At 41.0% G+C, this 26,335-nt stretch overlaps 1 protein-coding gene across 1 annotated transcript in view; it reads right to left on the bottom strand.

The window, feature by feature from the left end:
* Positions 1-1,723: 1,723 nt before the first annotated feature.
* The window catches only part of adamts9 (ADAM metallopeptidase with thrombospondin type 1 motif, 9), a 43,999-nt gene continuing 19,387 nt past the window's right edge, over positions 1,724-26,335 (bottom strand). The window contains exons 24-40 of the mRNA XM_023427834.2: positions 25,820-25,927; positions 25,571-25,738; positions 23,527-23,772; positions 21,821-21,982; positions 21,368-21,544; positions 16,084-16,254; positions 13,767-13,943; positions 10,720-10,890; positions 10,299-10,493; positions 9,598-9,727; positions 9,088-9,182; positions 8,386-8,480; positions 8,096-8,229; positions 7,570-7,661; positions 6,659-6,763; positions 5,293-5,401; positions 1,724-4,330 (exon numbers count right to left, since the gene is read on the bottom strand). Of these exons, the coding sequence (XP_023283602.1) occupies positions 5,312-5,401; positions 6,659-6,763; positions 7,570-7,661; positions 8,096-8,229; positions 8,386-8,480; positions 9,088-9,182; positions 9,598-9,727; positions 10,299-10,493; positions 10,720-10,890; positions 13,767-13,943; positions 16,084-16,254; positions 21,368-21,544; positions 21,821-21,982; positions 23,527-23,772; positions 25,571-25,738; positions 25,820-25,927 (2,316 nt within the window). The 3' untranslated portion in view covers positions 1,724-4,330; positions 5,293-5,311. The remainder of the gene's footprint in view (positions 4,331-5,292; positions 5,402-6,658; positions 6,764-7,569; positions 7,662-8,095; positions 8,230-8,385; positions 8,481-9,087; positions 9,183-9,597; positions 9,728-10,298; positions 10,494-10,719; positions 10,891-13,766; positions 13,944-16,083; positions 16,255-21,367; positions 21,545-21,820; positions 21,983-23,526; positions 23,773-25,570; positions 25,739-25,819; positions 25,928-26,335) is intronic.

The raw sequence follows: 26,335 nt of genomic DNA, 5'->3' as shown, positions 1-26,335 counted from the left end.
ACACACACACACACACACACACACACACACACACACACTTGCACGCCATAACAACTCCTGTTGCCGAAGGCTCTGTGTGGGTGGACACACCCATTATACATGTGAAAATACACATTAAAGGTGCGAAGGTCCATCTGATACATTGATTACTTACATATGATTACTTCTCCACAAGTGACTGTGGCATATATCTCCTGTAATGGATAACAAGACATGACTGCAATAGTTCACATGCAGAATCAGCCTGGATTCTGCTTTGATCAGATATGCTGCTGGAAAACCTGGAGTGTGAGGGGTAGATAAAGTCTCACAGCTAGAAGTGACTTGTCTTTGTTATGTTAAACCCACATTCAGCATGCTTGGAGGAATTCATCATAACTTTCAAGAGCGATCCAACTATTTATGAGCAGCACAGCAGATGTCTTTAGGTTACATATTGGCTACATTTGCTCAGGAAAGAAGATTTCCCTCTACAAGTCTGTCAATTCTTTTCCAGGACTATCTGATGTAATACAAACCTGCTGACACGCTGCTGTCATCTGTCTACTCTGTAGAGGAGATACCTCACAGCTTTCTTGTGAGTGCGAGAATGAAAAAGTAAAAGAGAGTTCTTCTACAAACTGACCCCTGGGATGTTTGCAAATCTACTTCTGAATCACGTTCTTAAGTTTAGACAAGCTCTCTGGAGCTGTTGAAAGCTCCTGCCTCGCCAGCCCTCCTTCCCTCTCTTTCCTTTTCACACTTGTGCTTATCCCCCGGATAACAGCCACTCTTTAAACGGCAGCTTACTCAAACTGTTGACAGACATTTGAGGAGTCGGTCCTTAAGTGACTTGTCGGATCCTATTGCTGTACGGTTCACCTGAGATTACAAAACACAACGCTAAATACAGATCATGTAAGCTTGTGTATGTTAGTCAGCGCTACTGAAATGCGTAGTCATTTAGATGCATAGTCATTTCCAAGGTTTGGAACAAGTTCATAGATCTGCCACTGATAACGATCATTCCCTGCTTTTTCTTTTCTGCTGAAATCAGCTCAGCAGTGAATTATATTTGTTTAGGAGGACCAGTGCTGACACCTGGTAGATGGCCTGATAATTCACCATTATGAGCACAGACAGAGACTAGATTAGTTCCATAAAACACATCTGTCAGGTCACAAGGCAGACTGTTATGATAGTGGAAGATGTGTTGTTATAATTAAAGGGCCAGTGTGTAGGATTTAGGGGGATGTATTGGCAGAAATACAGGAATACAGAATACAATAGTCCTAATTATGTTTTTATTAGTGTGTAATCACCTGAAACTCAGAATTGTTGGTTTTAGCTTAGAATGAGCCCTTCATATCTTCTACAGAGCCCAACATGTCGCATCGCCATGTTTTCTACAGTAGTAATGAGAGCGGACAAACCAAACACTCACACAGCTCTAGAGAGGGCCTTTTGCATTTTTATGTAAACTGAAGGCCACCATAGGTTCCTCTTACACACTTGGAAAGGAAAGCGTTTTCAGTTGGTCATGATCTAAAACCTCTCCACCTGATGCCACTAAATCCTACACACTGGTCCTTTAAGTGGAGGCAATATGAAGCGATGATTTTATGGTTTGAACATTAACCAGACTATCATGTTTTTACAGCTGGTATTACAGTTGATACCGTAAATCAAGGATAAAATGGGGTTAAAATTATATGTTAGTGTGATAAGCAGACAGGTGAGCATGGCATGTGTCAGGTATTTTATTATCAGATTCTTATCAGATCTCATACATACATCATGCATTTCATATGGCAGCACCAAAATCTGCTTATACAATTTCTGCAGATTTGACATAGATATAAATAAATGTATTCACAAAACAGGAAATGTGTCACCAGACGGTTCATTTTATGGCAATACTGCATGGAAATTCATAGTCTTTTATGGTCAAAGCCTATGTTAAATAAATATTGCATATAAAATAAAGCATATGTAAAGACACTTCACAAAGATAAACTTCAATAATACATGGTCAGTTACCTGATTAACATGTGGCAAATATGTAAAATAAGATCAATACACTTAAATATCATAATAATCCCTTCATTTGCTGTGTGACACCTGAGAACACTGTGGACTGAACTATATTCTGACATTCACAATGAGTGAAGTGCATTTTTCATTTGTGTCCATCAGTAAGACACAAAATGTTTTCTTCCCCATGCTTTTAGAAATCTTTTCATACTTGTTTAGTTGCAGATTAAAACTGTGTGATTTTCCCTTTGGCTGAAGTCTGCACATCATCACATAAAGCGCTGAAATAGCACCATACAAAACAGCTTATAAAAGCAAACATGGGTTCTTAATCAGTTGTACATATAGTATGTACCCTAAATACTGACTGTGCTCCTAAAGGCTTAACAAATGTAAAGAATAATTTTGTCTTGCATCTAGTATTTCTCCATTCTTCACGTTTCTTTAAAAAAAAAAACAAGATAAAAAACAACTCACAAAACTGCGTAACAGTGGTTAAAGAGATGCAAAATCATACATTTACACAAAATAAAAAGTACCCTGATATTGTCACAAAGAACAAGAATATTATTATGTACAGTTTGGACAGACTCTTAAAAACAACGATGAAGAGAAGAACGTGAGGTACAAGAGGCAGGGGTTACGGGCAGCATCTGGACAGAAACCACGCTGCGGGGGCTCTGAGCTCAGCAGCTTGAGAGGTGTCTCCAGGGCCGGACCAGTGCATTATATCTCCAGAGTATCTGCTGGAATTTTACTGGCCTGAGGTGAAGTCTCTGTTTTCCGAATTCTTTCAAGTTGGTCCAGATAAGATAACCTGTCTGCTCGGTAAAAGCTAAAAGGCTAATGGCTCTCCCTGGTCACTGCACACTACCTGAGAGATATACAGAGGAATTTGGGTCTCTCAGATGTCTGGCAGCATAATCTCTCCGGTTCCTGTAACCTACAACCTTCTCCCTGTGAGCCAGTGATGTGTGTGTGTGTGTGTGTGTGTGTGTGTGTGTGTGTGTGTGTGTGTGTGTGTGTGTGTGTGTGTGTGTGTGTGTGTGTATTTGTTTGTTGTGCCTCAGTAATTTTGTGTATGGGTAAACTTCCTCCTTAAATCTGGGCTGTAAATTCCAAACCCACAACCCAGTCTTGGCATAAACATATTTAGACTGATACGATGCTGATATGTGCATCAAATTTTACCGAAAATACTGTTCAGAGTGCCAAAACTATTTCACCTTATAATTTCTACTAACTTAAATGAAAGTACTTCAAATTACAGTATCAATATGGGTATATACCAATGCAGGTGTGGTTGCCATGGAGGCAACACCTGGCTTTTTCCTGCAGTGTGTGTTTTTGTGGCAGCTGACCCTAGTACACCGCAGTTAATGAGCATGTACGACGGTTCACGAGCCTGCACTCTCTCCTCTCCCATCCAGCTGGACGAGGATCTGCAGCTGCAGTTAGCAGCTGGAGAGATGCAGATGGAGCAGCCTGCATAAAACACATTGGGTTTTTCACTGTGATCGGCTACAAATACATCACCTCAGAAGTAAACTGACATTAGAAGTGTTCACGTGGCACTGGTAACTGTAGGAGCTGAATTCCACAGCTGGACTGAAAGGCTGGATGAATTAACAGCAACAGTTGCCCAGAGCTTATGAAAGCCCACTTGTGACTGCAAGGATCTCTGGATTGGTATCGTATGACTAATTATACATTCAAAGTAATAAAAAATAGCACTTCACTGAATGCAAAAAAGTATTTTAAAAGAGCTGCTTAATAGAACACAGTGTAGTACAGGAAGTAGTACAGAAGTCTTGCCTGAAGTGATGATTAAAAATAAAAAAAAGGACCCACTGATTGGAGACACCTCACTGCATATGAACAATAAGACAGCCGGCCATCAATGCTATAACACTGCTGGATTAAACACAATTTACGGAACCGGTTTCAAGAAGGAACATACGGCTGTAACACACGCACTGTGGTGTAACAACAGAATAAATGGCAAATATCCAAAATGGAAGGCACTTTCTGGCAAAAAAAAAAAAAATCTGATAAATGGCAACTGTGCGGTGTTCGCTATTGACAACAAAACAGTTAAATTACATTATAATACAAAAATAAATGGAGAGTACAATAAATAAGACATTTTTACCCTGATATGTACAGTACTTACACCAGCTTAATTTACATTATACACACACGGGAGTAAAAGAGGTCATGTGAAGGATGGATTTGAGCTGTTTGGCTGCAGCACCAAAGAGGAGGGATGAGTGGACACGATGAGCACCTGGAGAAGGCTGCCGAGATGATTGGAAATCTGAAAAAAGACAACACTAGGTCAGTCAATATTTAAAACCTGGTCAGTAATAATATGATAGGATATAATACCTGATATTCAGTTGACTGCTGTCTTTGGGAAAGATTTTTAACCATATATTACACCCAGCTAGGTAACACCCAGTTTTGTCAGTTTCAGACCAACACAGTTGACATTTTCCCCTCTAGGGCTCATGGTGCTCATCTGAGCACCCATGAGCATGTTGCTCTTAAAATGAGGTGTGGTCAGGCGCCATGTTGGTGCTTCGCTATCTTGAGGCAGTGGAAAGTGATTCCACGAATGACCAACAAAAACCTGGTCTGAACTCAATGGCGCAGTATTTCAATGTTATTGAAGGGCACATTATCAAGATGCTAACCCATTATGCGCCTACATTGGCGAGTGCACAAAGTGCGTACACTCTGCCTGTTACTCGCAAGCAGAGTGTGCTGAAAATGTGCTTCAGATGTTTGGATAAGTCAAGAGGAACTTTACAATACAAACATAAATGAGGCTCTGCAGAGAGGTGTTTATCATTACTATCTGGTGAATTCACCACTGTGTTTCCCATCCATCACCTAAACTTAATTTGTCCCACAACAGTTTCATAATTTACCAAAAATGTATTTACATGTCTATGTATAATAAAGTGTTCGACTGATGTAAAATCTGCATTCTTTGTAGAATGAAAATAAAAGCCTGATTTATTCCCATCTTTACAAACAGTACTGGTGAAAAATATCCTTTATGTGCATTTAAAAACATTAAAAGCAAATACTAACATTTAGTTGTTAGGTTTTGTTTACGTCTGAAAAAGGCTTCATTAGTTACAGCAGGTTCCAGTCACATGTTTTGAATTGCGGTGTTGGGGCTAAACCCTTGTCGTTATTTGAACAGATTGTGCCTTTTTTTTAACTGAAAGTGAAGTATTCTTTATCGTATATTTAGAATGGATCACCAACCTGTTGGATGGTATCAGGTCTATTCCAGTGTTACAGACAGACTGGAGCCAGAGGACGGAGTACATTTACCACAGTAGCCCCCGCATATTCCTGACACTCTGCTACCATCCTGTGGACACAAGAGGAATTACAAGAGTTACATACAATTGTGCAGTTTTGGCCACTATGAACATTGGTTGTAATAGTTATAAAGATTTTGCATGTGAGAGTATATTTTGTCAGGATCACAGCTGTACTTGATTTTTTTGTTATTTTGTTATTGTTTTCTGATGAAGAAACCTTTTTTGAAGCATTTTTTTCTCCTGTGACTAATCTGAACTGTCAGTGTGAAACTCGTCAGTTTAAAGGATCCGTAAAGAAAAAAAGCATCGACAAGCATCACAGCACTGGGTTATACCACTTCAAGTACTCGTGTACTTTGAAAGGTATCTGCGTCAGGGAGGTTTTGGCACCACTGGACTTAGCTTTTCCTTTTTAAAAAGGCACACAAAGACCGAGGCCCACCAGGCAGGTTATCGTCGCTCTCAGCAACAAGCAGAGAAATACAAGCTAATTAATCACTAGCACTTAACTGGCACAATTTGCATGCAGCATAATGGACAGCTTCATTCAAACATCTAGAAACAAAAAGGAAATTGCATCAGACGAGCGCACCAAAAGCACTATCCCACGACATGAAAGCCACAGTGTGCAGTGAGTGGTTTGTCTGATTTCCTCTGGAGTGCTCTCCCCATCCCACTGTCACAACCTGGCTTCATTTAAACTGCCTGGAGTGCCCAGAATGGGCCGCCTGGCTATGGATATCAGACTGTGAACACTTTTTGGCATCTTCTCTGCCTCCTGTTTTCGCCTTGCCAAAAAGCACTCTCAAGCTTGATCTCCATTTCAAAAGCAGAGAGTGGGTAAAGGGAGGGGGCACTTGAGAGAGCAGCTGCCCAATAAAGGTCCTTTCTCAGCAAGTTTATGAGGAGAAGTGGAGCTGGGAATACAGAACCCACTTGGGACTGTGCCCAATCGGAGCTCTGGAGCCAAGAGGACATGCAGAGAGGAGAAAGAGTGGAAGGAGGGATGAATATAAGAGTAACAGGACAGAATTGAGAAGATGAAGCAGCAGCAAAAAGAGACAAACGGGTATAACAGAAGAGCACCACAGAAAAGAGTTGCATTACCATTAATCTCAATATCACTTTGAATTAGTTAACTATCTAGGTGCCCAGTACCTTGCCAAACAACTTCATAGATTAGTGATGAAGTAATCATTCTTTCATGTTTTTGAAATCAATATTTGTAAGACCACAGAGCCAAAGTTTGCTGTTACTTTTTTGAGTGTTTTCCCCCGGATGTATATGTCATGAGCTGCTAGTACCTGTGATTTTCGTACATCAGCCACTGCATAGTTGCCCTGAGAGATCCACGAGGTGTCCTCAGCCACCTTGAGACCTGTTCCTGAGAGGTTGATCCTGAACCGGCCCTGAGAGAAGAGGGAGAGAGACAGAGAGAAGCAATATGAATAAGTAATCACAGAGAAATGTATTTAAAGATATATCAGAAATGACAGTCAATGAAGTCAGTGCTTTGATAAAGAGTGTAAGTGTCTGATTCACTGGCAGAGAGAAGGACATGAAGCATTAAAGGATCTGAAGGTGGGAATAAAGTCATTTAAAATATTTCCTTCAATGGGTTTTCAAAGCACAGTAAGAGCAAAATGATTTACAGGCAGTTAGAGATTAACACAAAATTATTAATTGCAAATAACAACATTTATTAATGAGGATGCTCTTTAAGAGTGTTTATCAAGAATACAAACACAGTAAATATATTTGAAATACTGAGAATAATGTTGAGTCGTTTGTGATTGCACTGTCAGTTTCGTTTAACTATTAGCTTGGTGGAATTAGCTGTGTGAGTAGCACATAGACCATACATGTCAAAGAATACACGGGACTGGCCTAGGTGCTAGATGTTTCAATAATTATTCTTTTTTATCAATGAAAGTAAAGAGGAAGCAAAGTGTGGTATTTTGGGAAACTGACATGGCACATATTCAAACTAGAGACATTAACTGGCTCTAAAGGGATGGCTGGTACAACAGGAAGTACATCTGTTCCAAGGGCCTGGCATTGTGCATCTCCGCTCAGTGACATGTCTTACTAGGACACTGAACTGAGGCAACATTAATGTTATCAGTTACACTTGTCCCTTTCCTGCTATGACAAGTCAGCAGTCTGCTATGAAAAAGGTTATTGTCATAAAATGAACAGCTGTTGTCGTTCTCACCTGTGGACAATTGGCGGCGCTGTAGCAGTCTCCAGCTGTGGCGAATGGAACGCTTTTGCCTTCACGAGTGAAAGCAAACTCCCAGTCTGTAGCTAATAAGATAAAGCAACAAACTCATCAAGTATGACACGGCAACCAGTCTTGAAAATTTGCATCTTGAGATTTGTTGCTATAAAACCAAGGAGGAACTTGCACAAGGGATAGCTTATATCTGCCGAAATGACCAAGTCCTATGTCAGTTAACCTCCACTAAATCTGATCTTAGTTTTAGGGTCATTCTAATGGTAATATCAGTATAATTCCATCTACTTAGAGCAGTTTCACCTAATCCCCTCAAGCCTTGTAATTGTGTGCTGCTTAAATAAACCTTGAAGACATCTTGATCCCATTAACCCTCATGAGCACGGACATAATTAAATGGCAAAGGAAGTTCTTATTGGAGAGTAATGTAAAGTTAACATTGGCACAGGATGCTATTGCATGTGTGTGTCATCTGCTGTCTGCATGTGTATGCATGGCCACTTACTGATGATGTTCATCTTGCTGATGTCCAGACGGACTTTGGAGAAGGTGGTGATGCCAGCAGTAGTGTAGTCTCTCCGACAGTCACAGTCTTCTTTTCTGGAGCCATTGGCTGGGCACTGGGTGGGGTCATTTAGCCTGGGAAACACACACATACACACATACAGGATACCTTAGCTCAACTTTGCACTTCCATGGAATTTCTTCATTTACAGACAACAGTCGCTGCCAAGAGTCACTTGGATTTTTGCGATCAAACAGGCTGTTCTCATTGTTATCCTGTAAGCTGTTTACCTGAAGCCAAAGATCTCAGAAAAATTCTCCCCTTCTCCCATCATCAAGGTGATGTACTCCTTTGGACTCTCTGTTTGCATTCCTGCACAGTAGACCTGAGGAGTAAAGGGCAGAGGATGAGTAACAGGGGAAGTAGAGGTGGGAGAACAGACGAAGGAGGAGTGGGGAAGCGAAGGTGACGGAAATGGATAGAGGTTAGAAAAAATGGCAAAAGTAGAGAGGAAGGTACATAAGGAGAGGAGGAGCAATAATGGTGATGAGGAGGTGAGGAAAGATGTTATGATGGCAATTACAAGCCCCAGAAAACACAGATGTTGGTGCATAAATCCCTAAAAATGACCTGAGCTGGCCAGTTCGTCAAAGTCGTTTTAACAGCAGTCAAAGAATTTCCACTGACTGTGCTTTATGAGATGTGCTACATCTGTTTGCAACCTTGTACACCAAGCCACAGTGCCAATAGTCTGCCTCGACACGGTCGAGTACAGATGAATTTTAAGCACTTTGTACTGTATCGCAGACACACACAGTCACACAAACACCGCAGCAAAACACTCTGTGTATCTAAGTCATTTCAAGTGTCAAGAGAGAAGACGTGAAGATCTTTTCAATTGTCCCTCTCCACTGATCGATGAAATCTCTTATGGCTTCATAAACTGTGCTTTGTGAGGTAAGAAGATCATATAAAAGATCATATAATCTTACCGTGAGTGCTTTTCCCTGAATATTGAGGATGTGTTCGCTGTCTGAGAGGGGGCCATTCGTGCTCTGGACCTCCTGACAGCTGGAAGGCAAATGGCCTTGAAGATACAAAAAAAGTAGAAATAAGTACACTAGTGTGTTAAGAAAAGATTTAACACAGAAGAGGCACTCAGACTGTACACACACACACACACACACACACACACACATGCACACACAAATTTCAGCAGTTAAGTCAAGTGTGGCAAATCGCTGCGTCGAATCAAAGAAAACGAAAAGCCACTCACTCTTTGATGTCCCATCCTACCGTAGGGAAGTAAATACACTGGGCAGTAAATCTTTGATGTTTGCCTAGGATCATAAATATTTCACTAAAGGCCGAATCTCAGAGATGACTGGATCAAGTCGAGCAATATCTAATGCTGGAATTTGAGATGCATTCAGTTGGCCTGCGTGTAACCCTGGTAGCCTTGACTTGTGTTACAGAGCAGCGGTTTTCTCATTCGTACTCACAGCTTGGATTTCTGCAGACTTGTCTGGCTTCTGGCTTGGCGTCGAGAGAACACCTACTGGTTTCTTGGCCATCTGCTGACACACACTGCACCGACCTCTCCATTACTCCGTCATCACAGCTCGCTGAACACTGGAGGGGAGGAGGAGAACCGTGACAGTGTGAAAATAAAACTTGTGGATGACAGTCTGTCAGCACTTTTCCTCTTCAAAGTGGCCATTTCAAGAAATTCTACATCCATGTACTTTTTTGTCATTTCAAGAATCATTTGGTTTTGAAGCAGGTTTAAACCAAACATACAGTGATTTTAATGTCAGGCTTCATTTACACAAAACCATGAAACCTCGTGTAAAGAAGCTGTGTGTTAATAAATTAAAGTTGTGCCTCATTAGAGATTGATGTATTCATTTAAGCAATAATACTGTTCAGTAGTTTACTATATATATATACCAATGTAAATTTGGTTAATGATGAAAAAATTGTTTAATCTTTTAGTTAGTCTCAAAAACTGGAGAACATTAGTGAAGTTTGCATTTATTAAGACTACAATCAGTTTTTGATAAATCACAACTCAAAGGGTTTTCTTTTTTTAGGAAGTTTACACAGTTTATTTTAGGAAACTGAGACTACAAACATACATGTCCCATCTTGATGAAATTCTGATAAATGACTGGACAACATTTAGAAACACAGACTCACTCACCGGTCCCCAGATTCCAACCCTCCACTCCTGTGGCACCGGGCACGGGTCCAGATTACAAGGCATGTAGCTCTCAGGAGGGGTGCCGGGGCAGTTAGACAAAGACTGATGGCCGTACTCATAGTTGTCATTCTCCACATGCACCTCGCTGCAAGAGATCAGACGCTGGCGGTAGCCCTGGCCACAGCTGGCTGAGCACTGGAGGACAGAATAAATCACTGGCATGAAAGGTATTCACAGGAAACATGGGTGATTTCTGTCATTTCCGCCTCACTGGATTCAAAGATGGTGATTTGCATCAATCGTTCTTTTGAAGAATAAAGTGTTGTCTTTTCAATGCAAACTGACGTTTTACAATAAAGATCTCAAAGCCTTTAGAGGAACTGCGCCAGGTAGACAAGCACACGGCTGCTTTGGCTCTCACCTCAGTCCATTCCCCTGTGATCCAGATGAATTCACAGGTGTGGGTGTTGCAGCTCTCTATGTCTGGAGGTCTGATCTGATTCACACAGTACATCTCATGGACCTCCTGCTGATTGTGGTCCACACACTGTAAGGCTCGTCGTCTGTGGCCCGATCCACATGACTTACTACACTGTAGTGGAGACAAGACAGAGACTGGTGATTTACAAAGATGCTAAATCATAGAGTGGTATCAAGAGAAACATGGTTCTTTTGATTAAAGTGGACCCAATTATTTATGTACATATGTAGCTGCATGTGCAACAAAGATGTTTCAGTTCAAGCAAACCAGGGATTCTTCATAATCATTCATAAAAAGTATCAGTGCATTGGAACAGCATCTGAGATTTGTGTCGTCTTGTTAAAGTAGGACCTTCGTCCTGAGCTGAGGACATGGCCAAGTCCTGACAAGGGATTAAACAATGGCAGTGTGTCTGCTGAAAGGTCAGAGCGGAAATTCACCATCAGAGAGCAACTGCCTTAAATCTCAGCATCAAGTCCCCCAGAAGACAAAAATATCACTAATAAGATTACTTTTAATTAATTAATGAGCTATTCTCCTAGTGCCAGACACCCACCATCTTGTTGTTTTATTGATAAAAGGCTAGACCAAAAATACATTTGTTACACAGAGCTCCTTGGGGAAGGGGTCCAACAACCTGGGCCCTAGACTAATATCTCTCTCACTGAAAAGAGCAGAATTTATCCATAAGGACAAAATAATTATCATTAAAAAATGAGAATCACCCATGTCAGATCTGTTTTAAACCGAGAATGGACAGGTTGGAAAGTAGTTAACCCATTTAGAGAGTTTCTCTGGTGTCACCTTGCCACTGCACATTTCTACATGAGAAATTAAAAAAGAGGCAAAGAAACACCATGAAAATGTTGTTCTATTGTTTTATCAGTGAGCTCCAGTGTTCTTTAAAGCAAACCAGGTTTTTATTTAAATGGATAGTAACATTACATGTCTGCCTTTTAGGTAGGAAGATTAGAGACAGTTATTTTAACTTAGCTTAGCATAAAGATGGGAAGCAGGGGGCAACAGCTAGGCTGTGACTGCACCACAGCAAAAGATTGTTACAGCATGTGACCTGCAAAACCACAGCTGTTTGTTTTCATATTTGTATTTGTAAATAAACAAGCAACAACACACACATAATTATTGAACTTTAGAGGTGCTGGTACGCTAGCTGTTTCCTCCCTGCTTCCAGCCTTTATGCTAAGATAAACTAACTGCCTCCAGGACGAAGCTTTATATTAACAAGTATGAGAGTGATATTGATCTTCTGAGCTAACTGTGGATACAAGTGTGAATGAACATATTTTCAAAAAAGTTGAACTATGCCTTTAAAAGGTTTAGAGTAAGGATTCAGGACTTTGCCAGGCTCCTGGGTCACTGAATCCACCTGTTTTATGTTTTATTTTTAAATCTTATTGCTATGAAAATGGTGCCCTAAGACAAAGCAATGACAACAATGTCTACTACGTATATCCAGGTCCATGAAGTAACTCAACTATTACAACATTCAGGTCTCTAGTATAATACATGCTCTAAGCATTTCAGGAGGGCCTTAGTGAGGCTTTCACTTGTGTCAGAAACACTCGGTTTGTTACGACTACAGCTGATTCCAGCTGGTCTTCATCACTCTTTATGCACTGAACACTGTCAAACAACTGAAATACCTGGAACTGCTGTTATTAGCTGTGCTGTGCTGCTGTACAGTAGAGGAATGAACTTACACTGCGTAACGACAACTCAAGTTTCAGTATGTTTTTGTACTGATAGTAGACAAAGCTATAGGTAAAAATACTGGTAACTGGTAGGTTGTAAGTGCATCAAACCCATAGGCATGTTAATTCCTGCCAGGTTAACTGCTGTAATTACCTCCAGCTGTTAATTCGGACACCCAGGCAGGGAGCTCCAAACACTTCTCCAGTCTAATTAGAGTCTTCTTTCAGAAAAGACATTTCATGCTGATCAGTGACCCAGATTCAACATCACTCGAACACAGTCAAGAACAAACTCCTGCTGCAGCTGCCTGTTCTAATAATCCCGACTCTCAACGAGGATCTGTAGCCTCTGGCCTACAGAAAATTGCTGAATATTATTCTGCAGGAATGCATCCACTAAATATAGCCTAGGTATGACTGCAACCTTGTATTAAGCAACGAGACTCTTTCACTTTAAGCACTCTCAAATGATGATCCTTTTTACTCCTCATATACATAAACAACAATTTTAAGTCCTCAAAAATGTGGTTCCTTGTTAATTTCTCAGTAACATTAAATATCCTTGACTAAGAAGGCAAACAATCAAACCTAAGGTAATGTCAGTAAGAGCTTAAAATAAAAGACTAAAAGCTAATCTGCTCCATTAGGACTTCTTGTGTATCCTTTGATCGTATTTGACTGACATTTGACTGGAAACATATCCTGATTGGTGTAGGAACATACATAAATTATCAAATAATACAGAACCATCTCTAAATCACTATGAAAAATAACTAAAACAGGTCCAACTTTGGTATAAAATAGTGTGTGCTCATGTTGGACCACATCCCTCATAAAAAGAAGCTGACTGAGAAAATGGTTTTTCAGGGCCTTTAATCTGGTTTTTAAGTAGCAACATGTTGAGTAGGCTCGTTAATGTTTAGATAATTAGCAGTCATTCCTCACAGGTGCGCATTACTTTACATTTACTGCTTCCAAAGAGCCAGTTATTGAATCAGCATTAGGACCAGAATTATCCATTTTTTCCAACAAGGCTTCGGCTTAGTTAGGAAAAAAAAAAAGAAAGAAAAGAAAATGCCTGATCATCTGATTTTCATCAGGGGCATGCACCACCTCGCCTCCTCTCCTCCCCTCTGGCCTCCTGACAGCAATGCCTCCGACTGAGGCATCAACTCACTTGACCAGAAATGACAGAGAGAGCAAACTCATCCCTCGCCCGGTTCAGACAGACTTGTCTCGGCACACTGTTAACTGCTCTGAGCTTCCTCAGCTTACCGTCTGCCAGTCTCCTTCTTTCCACCGGTACCGGGAGGGACAGTCAGCGACACGGCAGCTTTGGCTGGACGCCGGTCTCGAGCGCTGGGAGCAGCCGGTCTCCAGCGAGCTCCGTCGGTCTCCAACCTGGCAGAACACCTCCCGTTGCTGGACGCCGTCGCCACATGAAGCTGAACACTGAAAGCAGGACAGGTACAAGTTTATTCTGAATAACAGTTTATTCAAAATTTTTCAAAATTTATTACACGTTTAATTCCCCTGTATTACTGTATATTAAACCAGATAGTCACCGTTATATTCCTGTAATATTGTAACCCTGGCGAACATGCCTCGTGAGGGATGATAACGTTATTTCTACTTTGTGAGCTATCTATTTAAACAGCTATTTTATATTTATGTGGTGTGAAGATTCACATTAACATGTATTTAATAGAATATACTTAACTAACATTTGTTTTATTCTACTGTAATTTATTCTGACTATTGATTTACTGATTTACTTTATGCTCACTTTTATCCAGCTATTGCTGAATAAGATGCTTTATGTAAGTGTAATTGTATTTAAAATGTTTATGTTTCATTGTTCTTTCATTGTAGTAACAGGCTTCTTAAAGTGGCTTTTCACAACTTTTTGATGAAATAATGAATAACTTAAATGCACATTATTAAGGAACTGCAACCAAGGCTCTGTGTTCTTATTCAACTTTGATATTAAGTTAAATATTTATATTGTTATTCACTGAAAAGTGAAGAAATAAGAAGCTGGAGCCTAGAAAGTAGGTGGATTTATCAGTCTGTGTTGCAGTGGCGTTTTTTGAAAAAGTGTGTCTGTTGTAATACAGAACACATTTCTACAGAGAACACAGTCAACGAGAGAGGGAGGAAGAATCTGTTTCGTCTTCTCATAGTTCAGTTCAGCTAGTAGTCTAACCCATGACGGAAATAATCACGATATAAACTACGTTTGCATGTTTACCTCTTAGTTTAGAACAAATGTTTTACTGCTTTTGAGAATTATATTTTGAAGTAACTTATTTGTGTCTTTTGGTCTTTTCAAACAGATGCTGTTGATGATTGCTGGTGATCTCCATAACAAGCAAATAACATGATACATACATAATAATGGTAAATGTATATAGATTTGAAGCCTGTGTTTGTGTGTGTACGTGAGCATGAGGAAGACCACCGTCATACAGAAACAGCTCATGTTTTTTCAGGGTTTAAAGAGCAGGAAATGATAAACATATGCAGATGATCGAGCAGTGGTGAGATCACATGACTGGAATGGAACCATACCTTGAGATTTCAACCTGAATCTATATCAATCTGTTAGATGAATTTAAAACATGTCCTTTAATGTGTGATTCAATGCAACATATTTTACTGTATATTATCTGTGCTGACATCTTAGCAGTTGAACCGCTATAGGCAGCCTGTTGCACCATGGGTAATCATGCTGTACTTGGCTAAGAGCCTCGTCTGGAGTCGAAGTTTCTCCTGGCGTGTGTCCCAATACACAGCTGTTTAGATCAAACACACATCCTCTCTGACGTATGGAGCACATACGTGGCTCCGTGCTCGGACTGTTGGCCCGTGATGTGAATTCAGAGAAAGAGAACATGAGAAAAGAAAGAGAAAAAAACAGGGACATAGCGAGTAAAATGAGGTTAAGAAAAATGGAATAAACACAAGGCAGGCTCTCCAGCTGCCCAGGTGCACTTTGTGAGTGGCAAAGATGACGTTAGTGAATTGGCTCTTTAGTAGGGCTTTCAAAGACAAGACCAACATGTGGTTTCCATTGGGGAGGCAGAAGATAAAGGGAAAAAAGTGAAGGACTAAAGGAGGGCTTGAAAGAAAAAGCAGAGGAAAAGAGCAACAGGGAGAGGAAGGATAAAAGGGACAGAGAGGAGAGAAAAGTCATGGCCAGAAAAAGAGAAAATATAGAGATGAGAAGGGTAGATTTACAATGGCTGGACCTCAGATCAAAGAGGGGTGCATGTCCCTCCTGTTGTCTTACTTAATGTACTGTGGTGTCAGAGTCCCAGCGTTAAAACTCAGACCTCCGTTTGCAGCTGCCCCAGGCCTGTGCTGCAACCCACCAAGTGATGTGTAAAAGCACCCTGCCTTAGTTAGTGGCCTGGCGTGGTGCATAAATACAGTCAGGTTTAGCTGCAGATGTTTTCACACATATGCACGTACTTGCCTGCAAGCTGATAAGCATTAAAGTGGAATGAGAGAAAAAAACAGGCTACAAGTCTGGCAGCGTGAGAACAAGAGTGGTAGAGGAGTGTTTTATAGCAGGGTCAGAGAGTCCTACCTCTCCCCAGTTGCCAGTCTTCCACTTGGGGCATCGTACACCTCGGCAGCGCCTCTGCTTGCTGGGTTTGGGGGACAGGTGCTGGCAGTTATCCTCCGGGACCGGACGGCCTGACCCGGTCACACAGTTCACCTTACGGGACTTGAACCCTCTTCCACAGGAGGCCGAGCACTACGAGATGTCAGAGGAAACAAGGGGTTAAATGGAAAGGTATGTTTTGTGGAAAAACTGTAAACCAATGAAATTCAGTGGGTGGATGTTTTTTTTTCCAGCATTTTTCAAGTCAAACAGCATTAATGAGATTAATAATGCACATGTTTTGTTAGATGTCAGGCTTAATTGAATCTACATGAAAAAAAAAAGATAACAGCACAGCTGCAATTGAAAACAAGTTAGGTATGTTGATCATTTTGTGGCTCAGACTCAAAAGCAAAAAAAGAGAAAGAACCCAAAAAGAAATGCAGGCAAATAGAACTAGTTCCACGTGGGTAGCTAGACCAATGGCAAAGCGTGCCCCATCACCCCGGCAGCATTTTGAATCACCTCCGGGTTCACCGAGTCACCGAAAGTCTAACTCAATGTGACAGGCACAGACATACACACACACACACACACACACACACACACACACACACACACACACAGCAGCATTACAGGAGGGAGTGGAGAGGGGCTGGACTGTGCTCGGATAATCAAAGGGGGCGTTGCATGTGGGGATGGATGGGAAGCGACAGGCTCAGAGTTGAACGAGTACGTGGCCCAGCGTGTGGTGCTGTCCTGACCAGCAAGGGACTGTACTGGACAGGAACATGCTGTGACCTCTCACCTCATTCAGTGAGGAGGAAAGGTGGGGGGGCTAATGAAAGGAGGAGCTAATAAAATGCTTATTCCCCTTTTCAAATCCAGGCACCCTTCACATTTTAGTTTGTTTTGTTATCCACTAGATTTATTGAAATTAAATATTAATATTGTGTTTTCAGTGGTCTGTTCATTTATTCAACAAATAAAGACAAAAAATTATGATTGAGTTTTGTTTTTTGCTAAAAAAATAAAGACAATGACACATTATGAGTTTGGGTGATTCTTGTGTGGATATTGTGCTTTCATTTGAATAAAAATGACAATGACTGTGTTTCTTATATGCCTTTACTATGAAAAGTGGGATTGCACACTGATAAATCACAGAACATGAGTGGCACACTGACTTAATGGTTGTAATAAGTCACTCCTAATGACAAAATATCAAATGCCACCACTGACTGACCACAGAGATAACAGTTTTGATGTTATTGCCTGGCATGAAGACAATATACGGTAACACATTTGTTTTAGATCAACTGTGGAGAGTGACCGTCTCATCACAGGGGAAACTGAACTTCCCAGTCAAGGTTTCAGATAATTAAAGGAAAACATTTACAGTCTGAGGCAGTCTTCTGTTCAAATGTCAGGTAACTCCTCAAAAGGTTTATATATGTTTTTACAAGGGCTTTCCTGCTGTTGAATTGTGCTGACATGCCCTCAGAATACCTTGGGAATCAGTACAAGTGGGCCAAATTAAAACACCATGTGTTTTATCAGTACATGAACCCCCACCCCTATGCAGGGTTCATTAACTCTGCCGTTCTCTGGGATTCTGTAATTATCCAGAGCTGTGCACTAATACAAACATTACTGCTTGCACACACTTAACCTTAAAATTTCTGACTTCATCATGTCATGAAAAGTCAGCATAATTTTATTGGCATCGAATGACGCTACATGCCATGCTGACAATGTCAATCACCAATCTGATCAGATTGAAATTGATTCGAAACCCAGTTTGGAGGATGATTGCACTCCTTGGAGTTTCGGACACAGAAAGGCATAATTCAAACACAACTTTATTTACGACAATCCAGAGAGGCAAAGTTTTGGTGTGCACTATGTGAAATTAACCCCTCCTCTAAATATGCCACTTTCCATTGTCAGCGCAGTGTTTGGGAATCCTATTGAAATCCTCTTTTTTGTTTTGTTTTTTCATCCCTAGATCACAGGCAATTTCCCAGAAGTCTGTCTGTGCTGATGGGATGAACCAGGAAGGGGCCCCTCCCCAGATCAAACGGGACCCTTGACCCGCCAATACACCACTGCATTGTCTTGCTGAAAGCCCCCCTTATTCGTGTCACTGTCACTGGCCCCTACATTGGTACACTGTCATCAACTCGCATTAGACCAGAGTAGAGGGGCCTGACAGAAAGGGGCAAAGGGTGCTGGCAACTTCATAGCCAAGCACGCGTCACCAGGCGTCCCAGAAAAAGCCGCCGGGGTAGGCATTAAGAGTGAATGAACACAGTAAATGAGATGGGAGGTATACTGAGGCATTGTCACCCAGGACAAAGATATACCTTGATGGAAAGAGCTTTGAACTCCTGACATAGACGGTAAAAGCAGGGTCGCTCAAAGAGGTCAGCAGAGGCCCTGACCACATAAAATAACAAGGATATTGCTCAGTGATTTGTGCATTTTCATTCAGGAAAAACAGCCCATTGAAAAGACTGGCGGGGAGGAATGCGTTATAAGCTATTTGCCAGGCATCTCTTTTTTTTAAAAAATCTTTCAGCCAAAGTCAAAGTTAAAACACGAAATAATACAGGACATTTCCTCTTCCTCAAACACACTGTAATTACCACAAAGCTGGAGCTGGTAATCTTGAGTTAAACATTTCACTATAGGATGAATGCTGTTAAAGGTCGGTGCTTGTTATCTCAGTTTCTGACCTTTTTGGACAACCAGATGCCAGTTTTTTTTTTCTTCCTTTTTCTTAGTTTGCTGTGACAGTGGCCTGCTCACTGCATGTGATAAAAATGTTTTGTTCAAATAAGAATGAAAAAAGCCTTTGATGGTACCTCTACTTCACTTTAATCGTTACCTTTTCTGGAAATGAACAGAAATCCAACAAATCCATAAAAAAATTAAATATTGACATAACATTATAATGAAGTAACAATAAATACAAGTAATTACATAAATATACAGAAATCTTCTTGAAACACAGACTAATACTGCCATTTGTGAATAAGAGACATACAATATTCTTATTTCAAGAGCCTGTTGATATGGTGTTTGTGCTGTACTGCTATTTGCATCAAGAGGTTGACCACAAGGAGTTAAACTGCTAAGACTGAAAAATGAAACTAATAATGGGATGTGCTGTGTTAATACCGTGTCCTACTTTCACTGATTTGATTGTATGCTGCCTTACAGTCACACATGTGGGAGTCATTACAAGCGATAGCTCTCATTAGTAAATGATGTGTGGTAAAAATGTACTCACTGCTGTGTTAACAGGCCCTTAAAATAAGGTGTGATGTCAGTACAGACATTTATGACCAGGAAGAGTCAACTGGGTGGGCTGCAGCCAAAAGTTGCCCCTAACCACAGATTCTGGATCAGTTTTTACTGTCCTCAAAAGAATGGTAAGCAACAAGGTGGGAGATGACTTACACCCTGGATCTGTGTTTAGGGCCATCAACTGCACTGGATAGCCTCAACAACTCATGCTTAATCTTAGCCAGCCAAAATCCCTCCAGTGCAAGGGAGAGAAAGATACGGCAGGGGGGCAATCATAACAGAGACTGAGGTAGACACATTAGGTTGGCTCAGAGTAAGAGCTCTGGATACAAAACACTATTAACTTCCCCTGTGGTCACAGGTGTCACGTGTTCAAAATACGACATTTTAACAGCCCATTCTCTTAAAGGTCAAGCAAGTTGTTTGATGGACATTCAAAGACAATTCAACATTGTTTCAACACTTTGCATTTAGCTGATCAATCTGATCAATCCACTAACTGCTCATGGAAAGAAATAAAACATACAGAAAAGGCAGCATCAAAAAGCAATGTGCCACAATAAACACCTAACCGACCAAAAAATGTGATGGTTTATTTTTGATATTTATATCTTATATCTCCCTTGTTTGGCCAAAGCACCACTGTAGTGTAGGTTATCATAGTTTAATGGCTAGTTGAGTTGTGTTTTGTTCCAAGTGAGGTATTGTTGAGCATAGCATATTTAGCAACTCCAAGTACTTACTGTACAAAGCAAACATTAACTAACACAATATAAATACACTCATATCAAGCACCTTTGGAGCAGAGAGCTTTAAACCTATTGTTTTGGCCACACTAAAGAAATCTGGGTCAAAACCCTCTGCCAAACTGGAATACAATGGCTATTAGTTCTAATTACCACAAACTCTGTGAGACACTTTATTTTACAGTGCTAGTACAGCTGCTGTTTGTTGGTGTTTACTACTGATACTGGACGTTTCGAGAACTTTTGAGTCAGCATTTTCATGCTTCAATATCAATGTCATTTTGGGGCAACACCGCTGTTCAATCTGATCATAACAGAGGGTAAATGCATAAACTGTAAAATAAAGTGTCTAAATAAAATTAGTAACTTCTCTATAAAACCACATGTGCCTTGAGACAAATTGAATTCTTAATACAATAGCCATTTCAAAGATGTATATAGTACAAAGATGTATATATAGTACACAGCCCAAATACAGTCCTATGTAAGTTGGTGCTTTTAATGTTCATAACAGAACACCAAACTATAATATGTAGCACCTCATATTTGGAGATTATGGGCCATTCTTTGGATAATAAAAGAACAAGGCATCGTACTGTATATTCCTGATATACAAAAACATTCATCAGCATTTGCATATGAACAACGATTGGCTAAATGTGCGAATACAAAGAGCTAAGACACAAAATAAATCACTTTTTAAAGTTAATGCTATATACAAAAGATAAAAAGGAAAAAATATCTTAATAAATTATCTTTAAAAACAATATTTTACAAAACTAACTTTGATTGTGATACAAAGTGATCCTGAATTTTTCAAATACTAGTACAAGGCTCATCAACAGTTTTATGGTAACTAGGACTGACAAAAAATGTTCTTATGGTCACAGCTGTCACTGAAGCATTTTGTAATGTTGTACTTTTTTTTGGCATATTGCAAGTGAGCGTATCTTTGCCATTTAAGTGCAACAGAAATTAACTTTCCAAATGTCTTGAGGAAACGTTGACCAATCGCGGGCACCAGAGAGGGCGCAGGAAGTGGAGGGGGTTAAAAGTAAAAGTAGAGAAGCAGGGTGTAATTTTTCCAGTGCAAAAGCACTATAGTCATCCAGCCCCTTTAAGACTGCTTATGAAAGAGTAAGACTACAGGTATTTGAAAAAAATGTGAGGTTGAAAAACAAGATATAGAGTATTTTTTATGAGCGTACCGAGCTCCATGGGTCTGTGCTCCAGTGGGGACTAGACGGGCATGGCTGAGTATTGCACTGCTCACGATCTGGTGGCTTGTCATGGATCTCGCAGCTCAGATCATTGAAACGCTCGCCGTTTGGACGCTGACACACCACCAACCTCGTCTTTATCCCACCTCCACATGGCTTGGTGCACTGAAGACAGCAAGAGAGGTTGTGTTTTACAGATGGGTATGAGAAAAGGTTTTCGAGTGTGAGGGAAAAAACGAGGGCCATTTTTTCACATAAAAATAGATGTGTGAGTCTTAGCTGATTTCTAATGCATTTTCAAATCTCAACACTGAATAAATTCTGCATCTGTCAAAGTAATTATTCAAACACAAATAAGTTTTCTCCCTAAGATAAACAAGTATCTTTCTAGGGCACTCAAGAGCCATGGTAAACCGTAATCTCATGTGGTGTCTGTCTTACCTCGCCCCAGTTGCCATAGATCCACTGTGGACATGGCCCTGACTCACAGGATCGTTGCTCATTGGGCCGGCTGCGATCCTCACAGCTGTTGGCAGGGTAGCCGTTCTCATCCTGGCACACTACTACACGCCGCTGGAAACCTCCTGCACATGTGCTGGAGCACTGTTGTAACAGAGAGAGAAGAGTGTGCACTGTCAAATAGTTGGTTCTCACAAACAGATTCTCAGTGTATAGGTGTAAATGAGTCCCAGAGGGACAGACTGTATATTATTTCGATTTCTATCTAGACATGGTGACCTGTAAACACACACCAATGTAAAACCCCTGGCAGCAAAGTAATAAATTGTAGTATCTTTTTGTAAATGGAAAAATCAGTGGTTGGCTAAATACACACAGTACACATTTTTAAAAATAAATGTGCTGTACACAGTATATAACACGTGCAAACAGGACACAATAAAAAATTCAGACAACAATAGTTAAGAAACAACTCATGTCTGCTGCTATATTAAAATACGTATCCTCAGGACAGAGGAAGGAAGAGTCGTCAGAAATAGCTTTGATTACTTCCCAGAATTATTTAAAGGTCAAAGTTATTTTTGGGCAAACACTATCACTAACCCAATTTTTAAAAACAGCTTAACAATACACAGAAAGAGATCCACGCCTGTGGCTCTATCGTCATACTTTCCTGCGGATTACATCACAAAGGCCTTGTCTTAAAGAGGTTACAGTTCATGGAGAACTGAGCCTCACTTAATGCACGTCTAAGTCTGCATCAGGTTGCTGGACTTTGCAATTAACATTAATGCTTCAACTACGCCAAGCTCCAACAACAGAGGGAACGTAGAGAATACTTGGTAACTTGAGGATAATTTCAGTTAGGACACCTTGAAGAAATAGTTTACAACATTTTGGGAACTATGCATATTCACTCCATGCTGTGAGCTAGATGAAGATGAAGCACCACTCTCATGTTTGTAGAGTAAATACAAAGCTACAGTCAGAGGCTGGTTAGCTTAGCTTCGCACAAAGACTGGAAACAGGGCAAACAGGAAGCCTGTTTGAAGGTCACAGGGACCTCTAAAGCTCACTAATTAACGTTATTGTTAATGCTATCCCATGTTTGTTTAATCTGTTATCAAAATGAACCAAGTACTGGTTGTGGCTTCATATTTACCATCCAGACAAGACTGTGGTATCAATCTTCTCAATCTATCTCCTACCAAAAAAGAACTATATTTCCCAATGTGTCTTTTTACTTTTCCTTTAATCAGTTGGTTCAATACAGACAGTGACTGTATGAAATGTTGTGCACTGCAGTCTGACTTCACTAGGGCAGAGCATCGCTATAGTGCTCTTTTTTTAACATTACAGTACGTACAGTATTACAGTAAGTTACTACAGTTAGCTCACAAAAAAAGAAAACTGACATAGTACTATTGTGCCCGTGACAACAACAGACTATATGAATAGTTCAGGATAAGGACAAGTAGTTTCTTAATGGTAGGTTCACTACAAAAACGACCATCTCAGTGCTGCTTCAGCTCAGCAGCTGTCTAATTTTCCGTCTTGCTAAGATTTTCTCTGGCCTTCAAATGTTTGATCTGAGGCTTTAGCTGCACAAGACTTCAAATGTCAGGCCCCAGAGAAATGTTTGTTGACCAGCATGATGTGATGCTGCTGTGTGTAGTAAGATGACTAACCGCGCCCCAGGGTCCAGTCCGCCATTGGTGTGATTGGCTACGGGGCAGGTTGTTCCTGGCGCTGGCGTTTGGTGAGGACGGCAAAGGTCGGGACTCACTGGAGCGGGACGGGCATTGAGACATAGCACAGTCCTGCTCTGTGGTAGGACGATCGTCTGGGTCACACTCACTAGCATTCACTTCTTGGTCACTGATGACGCACAGTACCTGCCGTGTCGTCTTCCCCTGGCCACAGGTAACTGAGCACTGAAAACACACACACAGAGGGGATAAAGACATTAGATGTCAGTTTGATGCATGCAAATACATATCTGCATGTAAACAAAGATTCCTTTTATCCTTTTCTTCCATATATCATCTTTATCTGTTTATTCCTTTCTTTCTTATTTGTCTCCAGATATTGAAGGACCTCACAAAAGAAACTCGCTCCCAGTTTTGTGACCTGTTCTTTACTGCCTCAGACCTGAAGGTGTTGATCATATTTACAGTTGTTTGACACTCAATTGAAAAATCCTCCCACAGATTTCTGAGGGCCAAAACCAGAGGCAACCATCAGAACTATGTTAACAACAAACAGATGTAGATCTGATGCCACTTAAATCGTAACACTCCACTCCTCAGCTCATCTTTAAAAACGGCCCAGAAATTTTACAGACAAAAACAATGACAAGCCACATCCTAACCAAGTTCCTAGACCAACTGAAAGCAAGTTTGACTTGGTGTTGAGGATGCCGAAACAGTTTTTATTCCATTTAAACATGGTCTGCAGCAAATTGTACTCCTTAAATGTCCCAAGTACAAACCTTTCTTTTTAGGAAAATAACACAAGGCAGACCTTCCACTAAGCGCTAACTTCTTCAACTTCTCCCTTGCAGAGTCCACGCTTTGTCTTGCATAAGGTGATCTATTATACTTATGCAACAGCTGTCTTCTCTAAAACCTCGCCTGGGATTACACTGTCCAGAGGTTTACACTGCTCTGTCACAATGTTATGGATTTCACATCATTATAGATACTTTAAGAAGGTTTTACATATATAAAGTCAGTGCATATGATGTGGCACCAAATGAAGCTGTTGGATAACATATTGTAGGCTCTACAGACCCTGAGAATAGTAACAAAAATCTTTCATATTAGAGTGTTCTTCCACTGCAAGATAAAAAAAAAAAAGCTATTTTGCTTTGGGTTACTAAATCGAGTATGTGTGTATGTGTGTGTGTTTGTGGCTGGGATAGGCCTCTGAAATCTTTTTTGGCCTTGGGATGAACTATTTCCTTTTCGGGGGTCAATGAGTGTCTTTGGCTTGGTGGTATATGCGTGGGTGTGTATGCATGTGTGTGTATATGTGTGTATGGTGACCAGACCTGCAGTCTGGCTGTACTGTATCACCAGGACTCTGATGAGAAACATCTGTAAACAAGACTGGAGCCCCTCACTGCACCCCCTTGCATCTCCCAGCTCCAGAAACTTGTGCCTCACTCCAATTCTGTCTCTCTTTCTCCCTCTCTCTCTTTTTCTCTCTCTCTCTCTCTCTCTCTCTCTCACACACACAGAAAACACACACTTACATGTTGGTTGGTATTTTTGTAGTTGTGAGGACTCTTGTTGACATAATGCATTCTCCTTACCCTAACCTAAACCTAATTCTAACCTTAACCCTAGAGCCAAGTCTTAACCTTCAAGTTGTGTGGCCCGGCCTGAATGTCTTCACTATGTTGAAATGTCCTCACAGCAATGATTTCAAACAAACACTTGTCAACACAACCATAGAAAGACATGTACTGCTTCTCTAGCCTTATTCCAGCCCACCTCCAGACCTTGCCAATTAATCAACGGTGGTATCAGTATAATGAGATGCAGGTCTGAGGGGAAATGATTAATGATTCAACAGATAACTCTTCTCCAAATTTCCATTTATTTGAAACTGTTCTCTACAACATTGCCTGAGCTTAGATACATTCAACTTTTGTAATTTTGAGATCATTTCGACAACGGTCAGATACAGCTCAATAAATGATAATGATGATGATGATGGTTTTCTTACCACTGTCCATTCCAGCACTTTCCATTGTCCACAGGCCACTGCTGAGCACACTTCTCTGGCAGGGGGCTTTGGTAGGTGGGCGCACGCTGACTCCTCCGCTACACCACCCTGGTTGTCACGGCAACTCACATAGCGCATCCGTGTCCCTTTGCCGCAGCTGGCAGTACACTGTTGTGCAGACGAGAAAGGTCAAGAAGCTGGAAACCAATAAAAAGACAAATGGATTGAAGATATGACAGGACAACCAACCTGGGTCCAGGAACCAAACCGCCACTGGGTTTTGTGGCCCTGGTGGGAGGGGACTTTGGTTCCTGGGGGAACAGGGTGGCTGCTGGGACACTGAGCCAGTTCACAGTCCTGTGGAAGGGAGGACACAAACACCCGTTCATGCAGTGATTAACAAAATGAATATACTGTAACAACATCTGTCCCTGACCACAAAATACCATGAATATCAGAGATAGCTCCTCTGACATGGGACAGTCATTAACAACTTAAACTATATTCCTTCAGCTCTACGTTTGAGAGCAGTTGTGTTTCCCATCAACCCTTTCCCCCCACCTTACCAAAACAACATTAACAGGGTCCGCCCCGTCAGTTCAAACTATGGATTGTGGCAGTAAGCCACTCAGCATAAAGCCCTGATCCCTGTCATAACAGGTCATAGTGGAGTGGTATTCAGGGCTCCAATGCCCATGCTGGCGTGGTTGTAAACTCCACCCCTAATCCACCCCCTTGTCCCTCACCTTCCGCCCTTTCCCCCCC

This window comes from Seriola lalandi, unplaced genomic scaffold (assembly GCF_002814215.2).
Source record: "Seriola lalandi dorsalis isolate HSWRI2012SDOR001 ecotype SW California unplaced genomic scaffold, Sedor1 jcf7180002054864, whole genome shotgun sequence".
Classification (NCBI taxonomy): Eukaryota; Metazoa; Chordata; class Actinopteri; order Carangiformes; family Carangidae; genus Seriola; species Seriola lalandi.
The sequence above is the reverse complement of the archived record's forward strand: the minus strand, read 5'-3'. Positions and strand labels throughout refer to the sequence as shown.